The sequence below is a fragment of the Engystomops pustulosus genome, chromosome 1, assembly GCF_040894005.1.
Source record: "Engystomops pustulosus chromosome 1, aEngPut4.maternal, whole genome shotgun sequence".
Taxonomy (NCBI): domain Eukaryota; kingdom Metazoa; phylum Chordata; class Amphibia; order Anura; family Leptodactylidae; genus Engystomops; species Engystomops pustulosus.
Genome location: NC_092411.1, coordinates 24,464,685 through 24,487,084, shown reverse-complemented (window position 1 = coordinate 24,487,084; position 22,400 = coordinate 24,464,685). Strand labels below are relative to the sequence as shown.

Genomic DNA, 22,400 nt, shown 5'->3' with positions numbered 1-22,400 from the left:
CTACATACAGCCACCGCATCCTTGTATTGCATCTACATACAGCAGCCTGACCCCCCCAGTAATACATCTACATACAGCAGCCTGACCTCCCCAGTAATACATCTACATACAGCAGCCTGACCCCCAGTACTACATCTACATACAGCAGCCTGACCCCCAGTACTACATCTACATACAGCCTCCTCACCCCCAGTACTACATCTACATACAGCCTCCTCACCCCCAGTACTACATCTACATACAGCAGCCTGACCCCCAGTACTACATCTACATACAGCCGCCTGACCCCCCAGTAATACATCTACAAACAGCCCCCGCAACCTCAGTAATACATCTACATACAGCGGGCTGACCCCCCACTACTACATCTACATACAGCTGCCGCACCCCCAGTAATACATCTACATACAGCCGCCTCACCCCCCAGTAATAGGATCCCAGACAGGCTTCTCTTACAAATAAAAGAATACTCTTTGTGCTTCAGGGAACTGCTGATCCATGTCTGCAGCAGAGCGTTCTTCCCTCCTGCCAGCATGACACGTGCAGATGAGCCGACAGCAGTGGGCTGAATGTCTCTGGCTGGGAGCGATGTGCTGCAGCATCACTGCCGTGCATCGCTCCAGGCAAAGACAGCTCACAGCTAACTGGGAATCACCTACCAGGCACTGGGATCGGCCGTGGCAGCACGGCACAGCCACTGCGCAGCTAGCTGTCACTTCCTGGCTGGGAGTAATGCCTGGCTTTTAATGATGCGCTGTGCATCGCTCCCTGTTCCAGACAGAGTCAGCACAGTACCTGGGAGTGCGGTGCCCAATGGCCAAGAACAGTACTTAAAAAATGTCTGACTGACAGTGTCATTTGGTGGGGGCCCACCCAGAGAGCAAGATGGTGGGGGCCCCGGGGTTTCAGACCCGGGTTCCCCGCCTATAATCCGGCTCTGGTTATGGGGACTTTGTAAGACCTTGATGTGTATTGAGAGCAGGAACAGATGTATGAAGATTTAATAGGTGAAGCTCCTTCTCAGTATAAAATTTGGTGGGTGGTTTTATTAGGTGTTTTATTAGATTTTTTTTAAAAATGAAAAGCTTTGTAACAAAAAATTATTTATTTTACCATATTCTAACTTTTTCATACTTAGAAGTACGGTTGGCTAAGTTGGCTAAGGCGTAATGTTTTCCGGGACAAGCAGACGTTTTGGGGACTGTGACCCTCGGATAATTTTTTTATAAATTTATTATGTGTTGCAAAACGGCAAAAAAGTGGCAATTTAAACATTTGAGTGCATTTTTTTGTTACAGGGTTTACGACCATAATTATTATTTTTATAGATTGGGAACTTTGGGACGCAATGATACCTAATACAGGTGGTCACCTACTTAAGGACCCCCGACTTAAAGACAACCCCTAGTTACAGACGGACCCCTCTGCCCACTCTGACCTTTGGTGAAGCTCGCTTGATGCTTTACTACAGTCCCAGACTGCAATGATCAGCTGTAAGGTGTCTGTAATGAAGCTTTATTGATAATCTGTTGTCCCACTACAGCTAAAATTTAGAAAATCTGGATCTACAATTATAAAATATACAATTTTGACTTACATACAAATTCAACTTAAGAACACACCTAAAGAACCTATCTTGTACATAAGCCTATTGCCTGTAACTGCCTGTATTGTTGTGGTTTTTTTTTTACTTTTTTCCCCTTTTTAAAAATTATTTATTGTTTTATATCTGTTTGGGGCTTTTGGAACATTTTAAAGGGAACCTGTCACCAGGGACCTCATTTTCGCTAAAGACAGATTCCAGAAGCCCATTACACCTGCAATGCAAGAATGCCTGCTCTCTGCCTTTTTTAGGATTAGCATTACACTATAATTGTGTGTAATAACTTATTCTTGCATCCTGTCAAAATCTTGGGGTAATCCCAGGGGTTGGGCTTTTGTTTGGATGCATTTAAAAAAACATGTGACTTGTCTGAGCTGCAGGCTGCCTCCATCTTTGTGCTCCTGTACAGCTTGTCCCTCCCAGACTGATGTCAGGCTGACCAGGCTGTAACCTCTGAGAAGGAGCAGGCGGAGGAGCTGTACAGGAGTACAAAGGTGGGGGCCAAGCACTGAGGAGTGAGTAACACAGACAAGGCACATGATATTTTTTGAAATGCATCCAAACCAAAGCCCAACCCCTGTGACTACCCCAGGATTTTGTCAGGATGCAAGAGTAAGTTATAACACACAATTATACTGTAATGCAAATGCTTAGAAAAGTCATATTTGCACTGGAGGTGTGATGGGCTTCTGCAATCTGTCTTTAGTGAAAATGAGGTCCCTGGTGACAGGTTCCATTTCATGATTTTTATTGGCAATTTTTTTTTATGTTTTATTTTTTTGTGTTTTTTGTTTACTTTTTATATATTTACAATACTAGCCCATGAACTAGTGATGACTAGTACATACTAATGCACTGTAATAAACATGTGTTGCAATGCATTAGGAATGTCAGCCTATGCACTATCATAGGCTGACATGCAGACTGCTCGGTTCAGAGGAGGCTTTGCCCGGATAGACTCAGGGACCTTCATTAGGCTGTGAAGATGGAACCCTGCGATTGCACCATAGGGTGCCGGGAGAAGAGGGAGCCCCCTCCCTATGCAGGTACACCATTGACGGCGGGATCTAAGGAGTTAAACAGACTGTTAGAGCAGGGTCCTGGCTGTCACTGCTCTTCACTCCATGGGGGGCCCTTTGAGAACTCAAGCTAGCCCTACAAAGAAATCCGTTGGTCTAGCCTAAGGCCCCTTAGTGACCGGCGGTGAAATCCATATGGGCGGTCACTAAGGGGTTAAACCTTTAGGTATTTTACTGGTTACAAAGACAAAATGGAAGCATCACGGAGACACAATGGAGACAAAATGGAACACAACGGATGAGCAACTGAAGCTGAACATCAACGCCAATGTAAAAAAAGATTCTATTTTAGGAAATATTTTAGTTTATTTTATTTGTTACCTTTTAAACAAAAAAATAATGGGGCTTACCCGGTCCATTCGCGATCCAGCGGCGGGTTCTCCGACGCTGATTGGGTTCTGTCGGGGTTCACTTAGGTCCATGTGCCGATATCCAGCAGGTGTCGCTGCTGCGCTGAAGTCCGCTGGAGTTCACAGGAGTTCACCTTCTATTACTTGGTGCAGGTAAGTGCATGTTAAGCGACACTTTTTTTTTTTCTATTCCGCGGTTTTTCTGAATCTGTTGGGTTCTCCGACGGCCACCTCCCCCCCCCCCCCCGATTTCCGTCGCATGCAACCCGGCCAGGATACCCGACGGATTCGGGCCCTTAGCAAATGACACCCATAATGTCACTATTTTTCAATTTTCTGTTCTTTCGATTTTCTGTTCTGCATTTTAAAATATTAACCCAAGACATGAAGGTGTATTACACATAAACCAATCTCAAAATAATCTATTCCAAAACTTATTACACATAAAGTGACACATATCAGATAAAAAAAAAAATGGGGCTCTGGCAGGAAGCTGAAAACTGGCTGCGGTGGCAAAGGGTGGGAATAACATAAACAACTTTTTTTAAATTTCTGGATAAATTGTGTGGTAGATTATCTAGATAAACTCATAACAGGATATAAAGACCTACAGCCGGACATCTACACGTAGACCGTCCTATGCAGATAACAGTCATGAATCTCCTCCATCTTCTCCTTCTTGCTGCTGCCTGTCTGCTGACCTGTGAAGGTAAGTAATAGAAGGTAATTACTGTGCCACTATACAATTAGGAATGGTGCATTATATGAACAAGCCTCAGGTTGTATGGTGCCTTAACCAGCATCAGGACTTAGCCCTTTTTTTGTTTTTTTGTTTCTTTTTCTTTTAACTTCCCTCATTCCAAAAGCCTTAAAGGGAACCTGTCACCACATTTACACGTATACAGCCAGTGACAGGTTCCTATACAGCCCTAATAACTAACTGACACCCTTCTTTTGGCTCTGAATTGTTTCGCTTACATTTACATAAATCACCCTTTGGCTACATTCACACTGCCGTTGCCCGCCCGTACCGTAGCGGACAATGGCAGTGCACGGGGAGCGGAGGAGGAGATGAGCGCAGCTCACCCCCGCCCCTCTCCATAGGGATACATGGCGCCCGGCCGCTCCCGGGTACGGAGCGGTACGGCGCCGCACGTGTGCTGCACCGTATTGCTCCCGTAGGGCACCGTGCGCCCGTTGCCGTCTATGGAGGACATATATCGGCCATATATACGTCGGCCATATATACGTCCTCCATACGGTAGTGTGAATGTAGCCTTAATCTTATACTAGCTGTAGCCCCCGGCGTTGCCCGGGATAGTAAATAACTGCTCTTAGCTATAACAAAATAGAATAGGTTAACAAAAAATATTTTATATGTATCTCTCTCTCTCTCTCTGTCTCTCTCTGTGATGCGTGTCTCTCTCTCCAATTGTCTCTGTGTCTCTCTCTCTGACTGTCTCTGTGGTCTCTTTCTCTCAACTGTCTGTGTCTCTCTCTCCGAGTGTCTCTGTGTGTGTCTCTCTCTCCGACTGTCTGTGTGTCTCTCTCCATCTGTGTGTGTGTCTCTCTCTCTCCGACTATCTCTGTTTCTCCCGCTCTCCGACTGTCTCTGTGTGTCTCTCTCTCCGACTGTCTCTGTGTGTTTCTGTCTCACTGTGTGTCTCTCTCTTTGACAGTCTCTGTGTCTCTTTCTCTCTGACTGTCTCTGTGTGTGTCTCTCTCTCTCTCCGACTGTCTCTGTGTGTCTCTCTCTCAAACTGTCTCTGTGTGTGTCTCTCTGACTATCTCTGAGTCTCTCTCTGACGGTCTTTGTGTCTATGGGGAGATTTATCAGAAGTGTGTGCGAGCAGAACTATTCTAGTTGCCCATACCAACCAATCAGAGGTCAAGTTTCATTTTCCCACAGCCATTTATAAAATTACTGCTGATCTCTGATTGGTTTCCATGAGCAACTGGAACAGTTTTACCTCAGACATTTCTGATAAATCTCCCCCTATGTCTATCTCTCCCCCTATTCATCTTACCTTCCGTGGTCATGTGGTGGCGCACAGGTGCGCGGCTTATTAGCAGAAACAATTAGAGCTGTCATGTAACGAGCTATCACATGACACACAATGGACATTTTATAGTGTCTGAGCTACCAGAAATCTAGAACTGATACAGAACGTGTATTGGAATATTATATAACGTTTTATTATACAAACAAGAACAATTAATTTGTGAAACTGGACACAATTGGTTATGAGTAGAGCTGAACGGACCAGAACTTTAGGTTTGACATTCTCCATTCGGCATGTCTGTCTTACCTGGACGTGTTGCTTGAAGGGCGGCGGTACAGCCAATCAGGCAGCTTTATGCCATTAGGCAGGGCTGTGATTGGCCAAAAACAGCAATTATTTTTTTTGCTCTAAGTAACACCTTTTTCTCCACTCATTACTCTACCCCGACAAAATATAGTTCCCCCTTAGTCCACTCATTACTCTACTCCCACAAAATATAGTTCCCCCTTAGTCCACTCATTACTCTACTCCCACAAAATATAGTTCCCCTTAGTCAACTCATTACTCTACTCCCTCCCACAAAATATAGTTCCCCTTAGTCCACTCATTATTGCACCCCAACAAGATATAGTTCCCCCTTAGTGCCCTCCCTCTCAAATTTGTACCACCAGCTCACTGTTAGATTGTGGCGCTGTTCTCCTCATCACATTGTAGCCCCCCTGATATTATACCCCACAGCTCTCCCTCATATTAATTCCCCTCATCCTCTCTAATTGTGCCCCTGCCAGTAGCTCTCCCTAACATTGTAGTCTCCTGATATTGGGCACCCCGACTCCCCCTCATATTGAAGCCCCTCTTTGTCTCCCTTAGCAGCTCCCCCTATTATTGTGCCCCTTGCAGTGACCCTCTTATTGTGGCCCTCCCAGCAACTCCCCCTTTTATTGTAACCCATCAAGCAGCTTCCTTTTATATTATTCCCTTACTCAGAAGCTTCCCCTCATATTATACACCCCCAGCTGCTCCCCATGATATTGTAGCCCTCGGAGCACCTTTTTTTCCTTGTTGCTGCTTAGGGAAAATACTCAGAGATACATACACAGATAAAAATTTAAGTCACAGGCTGATCCCTAGTCTTCATACTTACCAGCAGTTAAAAATTGGTGTTAATCATAAATGCAGCGGCAAAGCCCCTGGAGGTATTTAAATGCTAGCGGAGCTTGGGCACTGCCATCTTGGCAGGGAACGTCTGCCATCTTGGCAGGGAACGTCACTCCCCATGACATAATTGGGAAGCAATGATTTATTGCCATGAGATCCTGGAGTCATTAGTGACTCTTGATACACTGATAGCATCAACTTCTAGCAGAGGTTTCCAGGCGGACCCTATTAAACTTTTATCTTTGGGGTCATCTGAACTCAATTGTCTACGCTGTGAAGATACGAGATTTGCAGCATCTGAAGCAATGGATACTGGGAGAAGAGGGTTACATTGACGATCCAACACAACGGGCAGCACTTTGAACTCATTTTATGGGTGGTCATAAACTTGTGAATAACTCATGAAGAAAGAATAAAGTTACATTAATACCATTGTTTTTCTGTACTGTACTGCTCTGTACTCGGGGGAAAAGATAGGACATGTACTATCTTTTCCCGTATTACGGCACCGTGTCCTAAGGGGCGCTCACTCCCTCATCCTCTCCGGTGCACCCACCGTTCTACGGCACAGCGGCAACACGTTAGTGTGAATGTAGCCTTACAGTTAGCAATTCAAATCTGTCTTGTAACTTAAAGGTTGTTTATTGGTATCTTGTCTGTAAATTTTCTATCACCATAATCCTATCTGGCAGCCTGCTGGGCATTTCATTGAGTGGAGGCTGCTGCTGGACATTTCATTGAGTGGAGGCTGCTGCTGGACATTTCATTGAGTGGAGTCTGCTGCTGGACATTTCATTGAGTGGAGGCTGCTGCTGGACATTTCATTGAGTGGAGTCTGCTGCAGGACATTTCATTGAGTGGAGGCTGCTGCTGGACATGTTATTAATTATGGGGGTTTCTAGACAGTGGGGCTCATTTACTAAGGGTCCGCAAACGCGAATCCGTCAGGGTTTTCCAGAATATTTCCGATTTGCTCCGATTTGCCTGAGTTTATGGGGCACGTTGTCGGATTGTGCCGCAATTGAGCCGGCTTTCATGCGACAGAAATGGGGGCACGGCCGTCGGACAACCCGACGGATTCGGAAAAAGCTGCAAAATTTAAAAACTAAGTGCGTCGCAAAATCATGCACCAGGAAGAAGAAGGTGAACTCCAGCAGACCTCGGCGCAGAAGTGACACCTGCAGGAAGTTGGACACACAAGCTTGCTGACTCGCCGGAAGACCCAAATCCTCGTCGGACAACGCGCTGTGGGATCGCGACTGGACCGGCTAAGTAAATGAGCCCCAGTATCTCTATAAGAGAGGCTGCTGCTGGATACTACATATAAGTTGTATCATGAGTATTGAGTCTATGTCCGGGTAGCATACAGAAAAGATGTACTTTCAGGTTTAATGTGCAGGCTGGGGGTGGCAGCATGATTTTACCTATATGGGGGCCCCGAACCATGAATGCTACTAAATTTTTAAAGCACCAAGGACCATCAATATTGTATGTTCTTCACATTCTGTCAATGTAAGGAGTTATAGATGTATTTTGTTGTTTTACAATATTTGACTACTATTTATATCAATGTCTTTATTTGCTGACATACTTCTCAACCCCTAAACTGACTTGTTCTGAATGTCCACCAAGGACAGTGTTACAGTTGTATTAAAAATGTCATCGAACAGAGTAGCAAATTCCTTGGCATTAGGCAACTTCTTTAGCAAAAAGAAAGAAAGAAGTCACAGGGACATCTGTTACAAAGCTACAATATTCCACTTAGTCTGCTCCATGCTCTGCTTGCTCCCTCCCTCCCTACTTCTTTGCTCCCTCATGCAATTAACTTTTTGAATAAACTAACATATATTCACCATGAATGTAATTTTTAGCTGGTGACAGGTTTAATAGCCAAAGCTATGCAAATTTTGCAAATGCCTTTTTTCAGCATTCTGAATCATTGTAGTACTTTATACAAGTTGAATTCACATTACCTGGCTCCTTGCCAGCAGTGTGTGGTGAGTCCCTGGGGAGGGGGAGGCAGCTGCAGCCTGTGGGTGCCTGGGTCTGTCTCCTCTCCTCCACATTCATGCAGCTCCCACCTCCTCACTTCGCGTCTTGTGCATTGAGCAGGCAAGTGAGGGAGGGGGATGGTGGGGAGTAAGGGAAAATGCATGAGGAGACACAGGCTGTAGCTACCTCCTCCCAGGTACTCACCACATGCTGCTAGCAGGGAGCCAGGTGATGTGAAATAAACTATTATAAAGTACTAAAATAATTCAGAATTCTAAAAAGGTAATTTTTTTTTAAATCAGCATAGCATAGGCTATTGGAACCTGTCACAACCTAAAATGATATTCCTGGTGACTGGTTCACTTGCTGTTTTATGTCTCTCTTTCTACTAGAAACTAAATACTATGACAATAAAAGTGATCAGACATCAGCCTTAAATACAGGAGGAACGGGACTATTATGGAAGTTCATAATTTTAACATGCATATTACATGTGTATTACCCTTACACAGGTGCGGATGTGGGAATCTATCATGGGCATGAAGCGAAACCTAATTCCAGACCCTACATGGCTTATCTATCCATTTCAAATGGGGCACGCATAACATTTTGTGGGGGAATGCTGATCAAACCTAACTGGGTGCTGACTGCTGCTCATTGTAAAGAGTAAGTACAGAGAACCCCCCTGAGATTGCTTTAAAGGAAATCTACCACCAGGATGAAGGATTGTAAACCCAGCACACTGACATACTGGTGTGTGCAGTGACAGTATCCGCTCTTATTCTTTCAGCTTTTTATGTCCTTGTTTCTAAGGAAAAAAAGTTTTAAGAATTATGCAAATGAGCCTAAGAGGCTCCAGGCTCCATTAACATGAAACCTGGAGTCTCTCAGGCTCATTTGTATAATTTTAGAAGCCTTATTTTGTTAAAAACAGGTAATACAAAAGATGAGCAGACACCAGTATGTCAGTGTCTATTCCAAGCTCTCTGTATTTATGAAAAAGTAAATAAACAGCCCAAATTTACTTGTGCCCGTATAAACATAATCCTATCGTCCACTACCCCATCAGGTCTCCTATACATGGCCACATTATATTCTTGGTGGAGTAATGTGTAATCTGTAAAAAGAACATGTACAGTGCATATCTTATTATTTTTATTTATATAGATAAAACATTGGGTCCTATATCTTTAACCACTTCAGGACTGATGGTTATTGGTGCCTGAATGTCCTGGTACATTTTTGACGTTCTGTTATGTTCTTCTTTAAATGACAATTACTGAGCTTTACATATCATAAGTTTTTTAATGACATGTGAGATTTTATCTAGATAGGATAGTTTAATTAATTATTTTTTTCTTTATAAAATTTGCCAATAATTGACTACGAATATGTGTCAATGGAGCCTGGAGCCCCTTAGGCTCATTTGCATAAACTTTAAAAGTTTCAAAAAACAAAACAAGTGCATTAGAAGCTTAACGAAGAACAGATCCTGCCAGATGGGACACACACCTGCATGTAAGTGTGCTTTTTTTACAATACTTGAGCCTGGTGGTGTAGCTTTCCTTTAACAGAACCAGAGATATCCACTCTTAAAGTTACAAGCAGGAATAGAAAGCTGTACATAAAAGTCAATATCTTTAGTACAATTTTGAACTAAAGTGGGTGGATATCTAGATATCTTTGGTTCTGTTAAGCATCCATAAACAAACATATATTTAAAATATAGGAGGAGATTCTTCTGTTTATTATGACACAACAATTGTGTTTCTAGGTGCCAGGGCTCAGGAGATATGGCTGTTTGAAGTTGGCCACTGTTATGACGTTTATAACCATCCTTTCTGCACGGGGCAGGTGCAAAAAGGATGTATATAGCCGTATGGCAGTCATGAAGGGGTAAGAAGTATTTTGCCATATAAATATTAATCACCAGTCTTCAGTCTTTTTGTTTTTGTATAAAAACAGAAACCTATATTAATTCAGTATCAGTGTGCTTGTACAAACACAAAGAATGAAGGGGATGTATTGTATGTTCTGATTGCACAGTGAAAGTTGTAAGAATAAAACCCATAAGAAAATGGTACAAATTCAGGTTCTTATTTGTCACTTTTACAATCTTGGAATTTTTATCCTGCTTCCCAGTACATTGCACGGAATATTAAATATGACACTAGGAAGCATAATAATAATGGAATATTTGTGTTTTAATGAAATATAATTCTTTCTTTTAGGTCCGATGACAAACTATTGGTGGTACTTGGAGCTCATTCACACGATCTCTATGCACATGAAAATGGAAGACAGATTATTTCTGTTGCGCAGTATATCCGCCATCCGAAGTATAACAGAACAACGTTATACGATGATCTTCTGCTATTGAAAGTAATGATCTATTACTTATTGATTGATAGATAGATATGAGATATATAGAGGATAGATATGAGATAGATAGATAGATAGATAGATAGATAGATAGATAGATAGATAGATAGATAGATAGATAAAATAGAGGTAGAGCTGCTTCTCATATATGACAGTAGTACAGAAGATTTTTTTTTATTTGCAGAAATTTTTTGAAATGGACAACCCAATGAGGTTATCTGATAGACAGACTTAGGGTACATTCAGAAGTGTGAATGCACCCTAAGGCCTCGTGCACACTTAAGTATGGGGGAATGCATTCTGGACAGAAATTCAAGGCACCCATAGATGTCTGCCCGGTCATGGGGTGGTGAGCACATGCCATCTCACCGCTCCATGATCTGTATTGTGCCGTATAACTCCGGACGGAAGGGTTGAGCGCTCGCCCCTCCTCTCTCCATTACCTGACTACGAGCTCACCTGGGTCAGGGCTTAATTAGTTTAATTGTTTTCTTTTGCAGTTGTCACACGCAGCAAGGACTGGCCCTAAAGTAAAGACCCTTCCTGTATCAAAGACGTATAAAGATGTGAAAGCAGGAAGGGTCTGCGAGACGGCCGGATGGGGACTGACTGAGAAGAGGGAAAATGCTAAATATCTAATGGAAGTGAATGTCACAACTATAAACAGGGAGGAATGTAATAAACGTCTAGAAAAGGAAAATCTGACAGTCAATGGAAACATGATCTGCACCGGTGTGGGACCTGGAGGAGAAGACTCCTGTTATGTAAGTTTGGAAAGCTGGCTTAAAGGAATTATCAATTATGAACCAAAAATTCCTTGAGAATGCTGTAGATACACTGATGCAGAAACATATCTTGTTAAATCCCTGAACTAAGTGGTTTTGCTTAAAAAAACTAAATCCAGGATAATGAGCCTGTGTCATTCCTGTGCCTGGCTCAGTGCTTCTCCTCTTGCACTGCTTCATAGAATGATGTAATCACTGTGTTATGCAATACAGGACTGGCTGTACTAACACATAGGCCCGGCTTAAATACACCCGTCTCACGGACCCAAAAAAGGAAACACAAGACACTGTTTTGGAAGAAAAAAGGTGGGGGTCGGCCACAGCTTTATTGCTAACAGTAAATAATATCCCAGACCAGTGATGAAACCCAGACCCTTTACCCAAATTTCACCTTGCATGCCGGGCCCCGCCTCCGCGGGGAATGTCCTAGTTGGTCTGTCAGGTGATTTGGGCTAAAACCGAGAGGGTCAAAATTCCACCACAGGCCAAGCTGTGACTACCAACAATCACAAACAACAAATTATAATAACAATAACCAAAATAACCGTCAACTGGTATACAAAAATACAAAAAACTAGGAAGGGTGGGCGGGTGACTCTTGAGTGTGGAGCAGTCCAAAGAGGAAGGGCTAGCTCTGCGCTCAAGCTTAAATATCCCCCAGGCCACTGCCACCCAGTGGCCAACTGGGCAACCAATTAGTGACCCGGGTTAAAGGGCAACAGGAGGGGCTGTACTCCTGCTGTATGGAGCACAGCCAGTCCTACAGCCTGCGGGCTGAGCAGCAGAAGTAATCAATTGCTACACAATCCCCAGTTGCTGTGTATGTGTCATCCAGCTGAGGTTGATTAGTTCATGAATGACAAGCAGCATGCAACCCAGCTTTCCCAAGGTCCTTAAATTTATAATTGTTTTTTGAGCAAAACCGCTCAGCTCAGGGATTAGTGTCGCTACAGCATTCACAAGGTAAGTTTGGTTCATAATGGAAGAAATCAAATGGTAGTTTTCCATTAATGAATATTTGGTTGTAGAACACAAAACCAACGAGCCAGTTATGACCACAGGGCAATGTATGTAGGGCTGGAGACCTGAGAGCCGTGTACAATGACAAAGGGAGGTAGGTGAAATTTACGGACACAAAGCGGCTGGTGTAGGTCTCCTCCCGGCTGAAGTTACTTGGTGAATCGGGGGTTCTCTTAATAGCAGAAGACACAGGGAAAGAATTGGACAAGCAGCTCATGACACTTTCCTTCAGTGCTCGTCAGTTACAATCTTCCATACACAATGGAGGCACAGTTCACTCTCTGTACCCAATACTAAGAGCTGAGCAGCCACTTACCATGTCCATTTTTTTTCCCCTTTTTAAATATCTTTATTTACTTTTTCTATATTCATAATCCAAAAATTCATTCTATAATCATTTCATTAAAAAAACAGTAGGATATCATAGTCAGCATTATTATTACATTTCCAATCCCCCAACCCCCCCATTTTTTTATTACTTATACCATCATCATATTGCTTTTTAATAACCGAAAAAAAAACAAAAAAAACATAACATCAACACATGATCTAGCCATCTTGTGATCTCCCACCCATCCCCAACCCTTTACATACTCATCCTAATATTGTAGAGTGTTAATCAACCACCTATATAATATAACTCCCATCCCACCCCCCCCTCTCCCACCCATATAACCCATGAACCATTCTGAAAATACCATCATTGCGTTACAAACAGTAGAATATGTGATCAAAATTACTATTATCAGTTACAAACAGTAGAATATATGATCAAAATTACTATTATCACATGACCCTTCCCCTCCCCCCTCATAATACTTATACAGAAATAAAAAAAAATAATCCAACACATATATAACAGAGAACTAACATATCCCATCCAATACCCCCCTTCTCCCCCCCATATAACCCAAATACCCGTGGTGCTGGAGATAGTCGGGGGGAAAAAAAAAAAAAAAAAAAAGGACCTTTATTCAATTCCTCTATCCTATATTCCCCTCATTCCTCATAAATTCCAGTGATTCCACAATTCGTTTAGGCGTCTTCCTCTTCTATAGCGTTTTTCATATGCGCATTCGTGTGTCTTAACCCGTTCAACTATATTATGCCATTCCTTTACTGCTGGAGCTTTATCATCTTTCCAATGTTTAATAATGACCAGTCTCGCCAAAAACAAAACCTTTAAAACCAAATCTACTTTACATCTCAAACCTATATTGGTTGGGGTTGATCCCAAAACACCTAGGGTAGCTGTGCGTGGCAGGGAACATACTACCCCTGCTTCAATACACCCAAAAACCTCACTCCAGTATTCCCCAATCCTCGGGCAGTCCCAGAGGACATGGAGGATGTCCGCATTATGTGTCTTACACCTCATACAATTCGAATTATCCTTCAACCCAATCCTAAACATAAATTGTGGAGAAAATAGTGTCCTATATAATATATTTAATTGTGTACATCTATGGTTTAGATTAATAGTACTTCTAGTGACATTCTTATACACCTCCCCCCATTGTAGTTCAGTAATCACTCCAATCTGATTGGACCATTTAGCTTGACTAATGTGACCTATTGTCTTGTCAATATTATTACGAAAAAAGCGGTATATCCTAGCTAAATTTTTCGGCATTACCCCTAACTCTATCAGTGCTGTAAAGTTACTACTACCCTCCACCTTAAATACAACCCAATTTTTTTCACTTCTATATGCATGTGCAAACTGCCAATATCTAAATAGATCCCCTTCTTTAAGAATACCTTTATCCACCCAATATTGAAACAACGGTAATTCCCCATTTAATCCCAAGTGCTCCAAATACCTAATATTCCTCTTTTCCCAGAATACGACATCCTCGATTTTATTTAACTCTGGCATATTGAGGTTACCCCATAAGGGTGTAAATTTGAAGCCACCCTCAATCCCTAGGATCCTCTTAGCCTCTTTCCAAGTATTCACCATTAATGCTGCTATTGGGAGTGCCTTCCCAATAATGATCTTTAACTGTCCTGACTCTAATAAGGCAAAAATAGATTTAAATCTCTTCCCTACCATACTCGAGAGTAACCCGAACAATGTACTATTTTTATTTTCGATTATAAACTGAATCTGATGATTCAAAAAAATAATGAAAAAAGGACGGAATAGAGAGTCCTCCTTTGCCCTTATCCCTCATCAAATTTTCTTGCTTGATGCGTCCTTTTTTTCTCTCCCATAGTAGTTTATTAATAATGGCCTGTATAAATCCAAACCATTTCTTATCAATCCAACATGGACAATTACACAGCACATATAGCAATTGTGGCAATAGAATACTTTTTGTTAAAACCACCCTCTCTGCTCGATTCAGTGGCAGGGAGCACCACGTGTTCACTTTGCACTTCAGCTTAGTCAATAATGGTACCAGATTCAATACTATATACTCGCCTGCTTTGGGACTGGTCTTCAAACCTAAATACTCCAACGTTGAGGAGACCTTCAGCTCTATTTGTCCTAAGTTAATTAGTGAATCTTTATCCAGGGGCATCAATATAGATTTATGTACATTAATCTCAAAGCCAGAGTGCCTGCCAATCTCATTAATCAATCTCAATGCCAACGGAACAGACTCCCCAGAGTCTTTAAGACAGAGAAGAATATCGTCGGCATATAGCATAATCTTATCTTCTGGGCCTCCTGCCCCTGCCCCTCCAATCTCTCTACTGGCCCTGATTTTGATTGCTAGTGGTTCAATGAACATAGCAAATAATAAGGGGGACAGGGGACACCCCTGTCTAGTACCTCTTGTTAAGGAAAAAAAGGAGGAATAGTCTCTATTTACTTTAATACAAGCTCTGGGGTCAATATAGAACAGTTTAACCCACTCCACAAATCGATCACCCAGTCCAAACCTATCCAATACTTCCCAGAGGAAATCCCACTCCACCCTGTCGAAGGCCTTAGACGCGTCCAACGACAGGATGGAGCGGGAATCCCTTTTACCCATCTGCAAGCTCATAAAGAGCCGCCTAATATTTGTACTAATGTGGCGCCCTCCCACAAAACCACATTGATCTTGATGAACTAAAAATGGGACCACCATTTTCAATCTATTGGAAAGCAGTTTGGCCATCAATTTTGTATCAACGTTCAATAACGATATTGGACGATAAGATTCTCTTTCCACTGGATCTTTATTCTTTTTCCCTATTAGTGCAATACCTGCCTCATACCAGGACTCAGGGAGTCGCCCCACAACCTGTGCATTCTCCCATACCTCTACCATAAGAGGGAGGAGTATAGCACCAAATCTCTCGTATATCTCTAATGGTAACCCATCTAAACCTGGTGAGGCACTTCGTCTTGTGGAAGATATTGTCTCTTCTAACTCTTTAACCAAGATTGGGGAGGAGAGTAGATCTTTCTTATCCAATTGCAATTTAGGGATATCAATGTTGTCTAAATATGTCTTTATATTAGCCGTGGTAGCCTCCAGATCCGAAGTGTAAACTCCTTGGAAGAATTGTAAAAAGGCCTCTTTAATCTCATTCTGACTAAGTACTATTTCCCCGATGTTATTCTTAATTGCCTGTATTCTATTTACCTCCTGCTGTTTTTTAACTTTCTGTAGAAGTCTTTTAGAAGATAGCCCGCTCTCGCAATGTGCTGTTTGGTCCAAAAAAAAAAGTTTTTGCATTGCTTTATTAGAAAGAAATTTATTATACTGCTCTTGTACCTGGTTATAAGTGTCTAGGGTACTTTGTGATCTATCCCCCTGGAGATCCTTCTCACACTTTCTAATCTCTTCCTTCAGTAGCCTTTCCTGTTATTCAAATTGTTTTCGTAGGAATATCACTTCTGAGTTGAGAATACCCCTCAGAAAGGATTTTAGTGAGTCCCACAACAGACCAAGATTATCAACAGATTTATTCACTTCAATAAAATGGCCTATTTCTTTCTTAATTTTATCTTCGTTCGATATCAGAGTTAGCCAGTGTGAATTAAGTTTCCAGAATCGGCACGGTGGAATCATAGAGCCAAACAACTCCAAAACCATCGGAGAATGGTCTGATATCGAACGATTATCATATCTAATTTTTTTAATCCAAGCCACTGCTAATTCATTCGCAAGGGCAAGGTCTATCCTGGACAGAGAGTCATGAGAGCGATTGAAGCAAGAGTAGACAGGCTTATTTCCATATAGCAACCTCCACACATCCAGCCATCCTATTTCATGACAGAATCTAGCAAAGGGGGAGCCCCTCACAGTCGGATTTACCATCCGACCTTTCCCTAATCGATCAGTCAGAGAATACTGAATTGAAGTCCCCAAGAGCCAAAACAGGACAATCACCCACTTTCTCCACAAACCGTAGTAGACTCAATAAGCTCTCATATCTAAAGGGGGGAGGTATGTATATCCCTGCCACTACACATCTAGTGCCTTCCAATATACCATGTAAAAAAACATATCTCCAATCTACATCGCATTGTGAGTCAATTACCTTGAATTCTATGGCCCGGTGAATCAAAATTGTAACTCCCCTAGAAAAGGATGAAAAGACAGAACTATAATTCTGAGTTGCCCATCTTCTTTCTATCAAATAAGTGGTCTCTTTATTCAGGTGTGTTTCCAACAGAATAACGATGGCAGGAAGTTGTCTACAGATATAATCGAAAATAATACACCGTTTCAGTCGATCTTTCATCCCTCTTATATTCCAGGAAATAATCCTAATACTGCCCATCTCTCACTAGTAAGGTAAAAAAAAAAAAAAAAGGACCCCCTTCTAACTCCAGCTACCCCCCTTTCCCCCCCAACCCTCCCCCCCCCCACTTCCCTACTACTTGTCCTACCATTGTAGAACTCTACCTACTTGAGCCACTAACCCATTCCCGCCCATTCTCCGCTTCCCCCCATATTACTGGCCTCATTAAGTCTAACCATGTTTCTATCCGTATCACAACCCCTTTGAGTCCATCCAATCGGATGCTTGTTCAGGATTAGTGAAAAAATGGGACTGTTCTTGGTATAGAATTTTCAGTTTCATGGGGTGAAGAAGGGAATAAATGATACCCTTTTCTCTCAGCCTTTTTTTTACCTCGAAAAAACTCTTCCTTTTTTGTAAGGTATCCCTGGAAAAATCAGGATACAACGCGACTTTGGCACCCTGGATCATCAGGTCTTTATGATCACGTGCCCGTCTCAATATCATATCCCTATCTCTAGAGAGTAATATTTTACATATAATTGTTCGGGGAACATTCCCCGGAACTTTTAACACCGCAGGGATCCTATGTGCTCGTTCAATATCAAAGTTGGCTGATAAATTCTCTTTGCCTATTTTCTCAGGGAACCATTCCCTGACAAAATTTACAATATTCTCCCCTTCTGATTTGTCCGGGACCCCAACCATTCTTAAGTTTGCCCTCCTAGACCTGTCCTCTATCTCAGTCAGTCTGTTTTTAAGAGAGATGTTCTCCTTTTCCATAGCGGACACATTTTTCTTTACAGCATTCATTTCCTTCTCCATTTTAGATATTTTTTCTTCTGCCAACTTCTGTTTCTCTCTGACCTTATTGAGATCCTCTCTCAGCAAAGACATGTCTCCTCTTAAGGCCCCCACCTGTTCTGTTAATTCTCCGATTGCATTACTGCAGACCTTAATCGAGGCCAATATTTCTTTTAGCATCGCATTTTCCCCACCAACTTCTATATCCTCCTCTCCTTGTTCATCTCCCTCCAATACAGAGAATCTCGAACCCTGGGACTTATTTTTAGGGTCTTGACTATCCGCTCCCTGATTTTTAACCACCATTCTTGTTTTTACCAATGGGGATTTCCACAGTTTATCTATTTTTGCCGAGTTATCGGCTTTGTTCCCACCCCCCTTCTCTTTCGGAGAGGATGACCCCAGAGACTTTCTCGATGAATTTTTGGGGGGCATTGTATTCCCCTACCTAGGGGACTCAATCAAATAAATCCCGCCCGATTTACAAAGCAATTGACATAGGCAGTATTATTGACTTGTCAACCTAGTACGCTGTACCAAACATAATCTTATATCAGACGACTCCAAGATATTATGTACTCATATAGTCATATACACCTAGTGGCTAAACATAGTCTAACCCCTACAATGCAGTTTTCTATAAGCCATCCCTTAAAATACAGAGATGATCTAGGTTTCACTCGAGAATAAACAATCAATCACTGTACAATATCATAGTAACAGGACTTATGTTACAAAAGGGAAAATTGTTATTCGTTAGTAGACTTTAAGCCAAGATAAACTGACGAATTAATGAATAAATAACAAACTATTGCAAATGCGATCTTCACAGGGCAGCCTCTTGACCACAAAAATAGTTTAGGTGCCACAAAGGGAGCAGACAGTTTAACACTTTAGGAGCAACAATATTGCAAAAGCTGGTTATTGGACCTTAGAAGATGGTCAATAAGACTTGATTAACAGGTTACATGCAGTACAGAGAGTTAGTATATAGCTGCCACAAAAATGAACATCCATATGAAAAATTAGTGAATGGCATAGAAAACGTAAGAATAGTTAGTTAATGCAGTAAGCTTGTTGTTAGTTCCAATGGTTTAACTCTTCACATCACAGTCTTTAACCCATGGGATAATATCAGTACCACAGGGAAACATTCAGTTAAGCTCTCCAGGAGGGATTATACTGTATAAACAGATTGATTAGACGATAGTAGTATAAGTTAATGATAGATTAGTGACTATCCAGAGGGCTAACACTGTTAAGTTAATCACACTGCTGCATCAGAACATCAGACCGCCTCAGAGGTAAGTATCCAAATAATTAGAGAGTTAATAGATGGCGGACCATAAAGATTGATGGTTAGTTATTACTTTCTTAAACTTAAACGTTCCCTAGGCACAGGTGGAAAAAGGTGAGAAAAGCCCTATCCAATATCTCCAGATGATGGTTACCACAAGAGGTTAGGGTAAAATAGAGAACCGGGCTATCTCACCACTCTGCATCCCAACTGCTCCAGGGTGTTCCGAGACTATGCTGGATGTCTGCAGGTGTCTATCGGCGGGCAAATTCTATGGATCCAAATATGTACCGTCCAGTGGTCCGGTCGCGCCGTCCTCGTGGAAGCTTGCTCCGGAAATTTCGCTCCCACGTCAAACCCGAGTCTCCTCCATCTGCGGTAGCGCTCCCTCAGAACCACGGACGTTCTCACCACAGGTATACCGCTGCACCGCCTGATCCACCTTCATTGCCTATATTACGGGCTTCTCCTCAGACGCGTCACTCGTCTCACACCCCAGCGCCCTCTCCAGCGCACGCCGCTGCATCAGGAGTCGCTTGCGGTCGACAGTCCGAGGTATCGGCCTCTTCACTTGCTCTCCCCCATCACGGCCAGCTGGAGGGTTGAGAGAGTGGGCGGGAGCTGGCGTGCAGTGTGACTACGTCATGCCGTTACACTCCCCCACCATGTCCTTACTATGTTCCACAATTCAACTCCCAAATCCAGTACCTCTATGTGCTGTACGTTGTACAGAAGAGTGTGCGGTGTATGTATTCAGCATAGATCCAGTCTGATTGTTTCGAGACTGGGATTTAGTTCTGGATTAATACTGCTCCATTTAAACACTTGAATATTAGTGATGTGCGGATCCAAACTGCTGATCAGTCGGGTTCGCGTTCGGCTAACTACCCGTTCTCCGCCTGCCTGTAACCCCCATGCCGAATTTCTGGTGTTAACTCTTTAAACGCAGACCTTACCGTTACCATTAGGGGTGAGTGTTCAGGCTCGGATACTTGAACAGGTCCACTCATCCCTAATGAATCTTAAAGGGAACCTGTGATCAGCAACTGGCCTAATAAACCGTTACCAAAATATTCTCAGACACTGCAATATCCTTTCGTTTTTGGTTGTTTTCACGGCCTACTGTGGGGGCATCAACCTGAAAATCAATTTTAAAGCGAGATGGGAATTAATTGTATAAAGTCAAGGGGGTGGAGAATTTAATACTGAAGTCAAGGTGGTTGACTCCTCCTCCTCTGGGATTGACATCATGCACCAGACATCAGGAGATCTGGTTAGTGATAATTCTGGATGCAGGACCATCAATTAAAATGAAGGGGGCTTTCTTAGGAAGAGAGAGCTTGACTTTGTGTTATAATCCCCTCCTCCTTGACTTTATACAGCCAGTTTACATCTGAATTTAAAGTTAATTTTTTGGATGATGCCATCACACTGGGTCATGAAAGAAACATCATCTGGAAGGTGTTGAGCTGCTAAGCAACATACTGCTAGTGGTTTATTAGGTCAATTTATGCTGACAGGTTCCCTTTAAGCTTTTTTCAGCCTCTATTAATATTTTCTTGAGAATTGTCATGTATTAAGCTTTGTCCATCTTGGCATCAGATGGTATGTTCAGGATGATGTGCAGTGCTGACTGTCCACCACATATAGCACTGGTGTTGGGTTCCCCCACTAGCTGCGTTCCCCATTGCAAGCTTACCTATAGCCACCTTGTCTGGCCATGTTAACACAAACCCCTGCTGCGTATTCTTCCCCCTTCTTAAAGGAACAGGGCGTGTACCAGCAATGGTGTTCCCAATGTGCACCTGTTGCTATAAGCATTCCCTGCTTTCTAGAGCTTGAGCAAAGGTTCCTAGTCTGACTAGTCCTGCTGTATGGTATCTTCTTCTATTTACTACCTTTCTGTGACTCCCTCGGCTTGTTCTGTGACTCTGCTCTTGATCTGTGCTTGTTGGTACACAACCCAGCTTGTATTCTGATCCTGTACTGCCCATCATGACCCTCTGCTGGTTTCCTGTCTCTGCTTGTACAGCGCTTGAATTTTGACAAACCTTGACCATTCTCTTGCCTGACCCCTTGGTACCACGTAACAATGTCTCTGTGCCTGATGGGCCAGGTGCTATCCTCTCTGGGACCTCCACAGGAGGTAAAGGCTTTGCAACCTCTCCACAGCAGATCCCTCTATATGGGGTGAAGACCGGAGAGGTCCAGGGACAATGCCCTTAGTGTGTGGCCCAAAGTCAAACCAGGAGGATAGCACATTGGGCTCACAACACTGCTGCTTCTTCTATTAAAGGGCATCTACCACTAGGAGGAAGGACTGTATGCAAATGAGCCTCAGGTGCTACAGTCTCTCATTCTGGTGATAGATGTCCTTTAAGTTTTCAATTTACAGATGAACTGCTCCTGTTGCTTTATGTTGTCTTCCATGCTGTTGCCTCTAATTGAATGAAAGAGAGATAGGGTAGCAGAGAACATGTTATAGCAACCTTTTCTGGATTTCTGAAATTAGGGGACAAATACGGATGTTGTCTACAGTAGGTAATACATAAATAGTGTTATCAGTAATGTATACTGTATATACATGTGACTGCATACTATATGTATACACATGACTTTCAATTTATTGCCGAAGTTTGAAATATCTGTTAATCAGTTGTCTTTATTTATACAGGGAGATTCTGGCGGCCCCTTGATATGTGACGGTGTCTTGAGAGGAGTTCTGTCTTTTGGGAACGAACATTGTGGGATGAGTAATGGAGCGGCTGTGTACACTCGTCTGACTAAGGAATACCTAGACTGGATACATAAAGTGACAGCAAAGTAATAACAAAGTAATCGAAGTAAGAAAGAGTATACGTGGCACATCCCATAAAACTTCAAAACTTTATTCTTCTTACATTAAAAAGTGCATCCACCTACGAGTTTCAGCTTGCGCTCAAGCCTTAGTCATGGTGTGAACAAAGTATCTTCACCCTTTCCCTGCTTATTATCGCTTATTAATTCCAGTCTGAGAAATGAATTGATTTGTTATTTCCCATATTAAACAAATATTCTGCTTTATGCAATTAAACTTGACTTTTTGTGTCATTTGTAAAATAGATGGAAGTCACACCACAAAAAGGTTAGAGAAGCCAAAAGGCAACATGAAGGCAACGTGGCAATCATTTTTTGACTTTTGCCCTCCCCCAGTAATGTAATATCCAGCAGCCTTTCCCAGCAATGTGCAACATCCCCC

At 42.5% G+C, this 22,400-nt stretch overlaps 1 protein-coding gene across 1 annotated transcript; it reads left to right on the top strand.

The window, feature by feature from the left end:
- The first annotated feature begins 3,668 nt into the window (after nt 1-3,668).
- LOC140066865 (granzyme A-like) lies at nt 3,669-22,195 on the top strand. The gene is made up of 5 exons (XM_072113880.1): nt 3,669-3,741; nt 8,698-8,851; nt 10,417-10,567; nt 11,068-11,331; nt 21,837-22,195. The coding sequence occupies exons 1-5, from the start codon at nt 3,672-3,674 to the stop codon at nt 21,987-21,989; spliced, it is 792 nt and encodes a 263-aa protein (XP_071969981.1). The 5' UTR covers nt 3,669-3,671; the 3' UTR covers nt 21,990-22,195.
- The last annotated feature ends 205 nt before the right edge of the window (nt 22,196-22,400 follow it).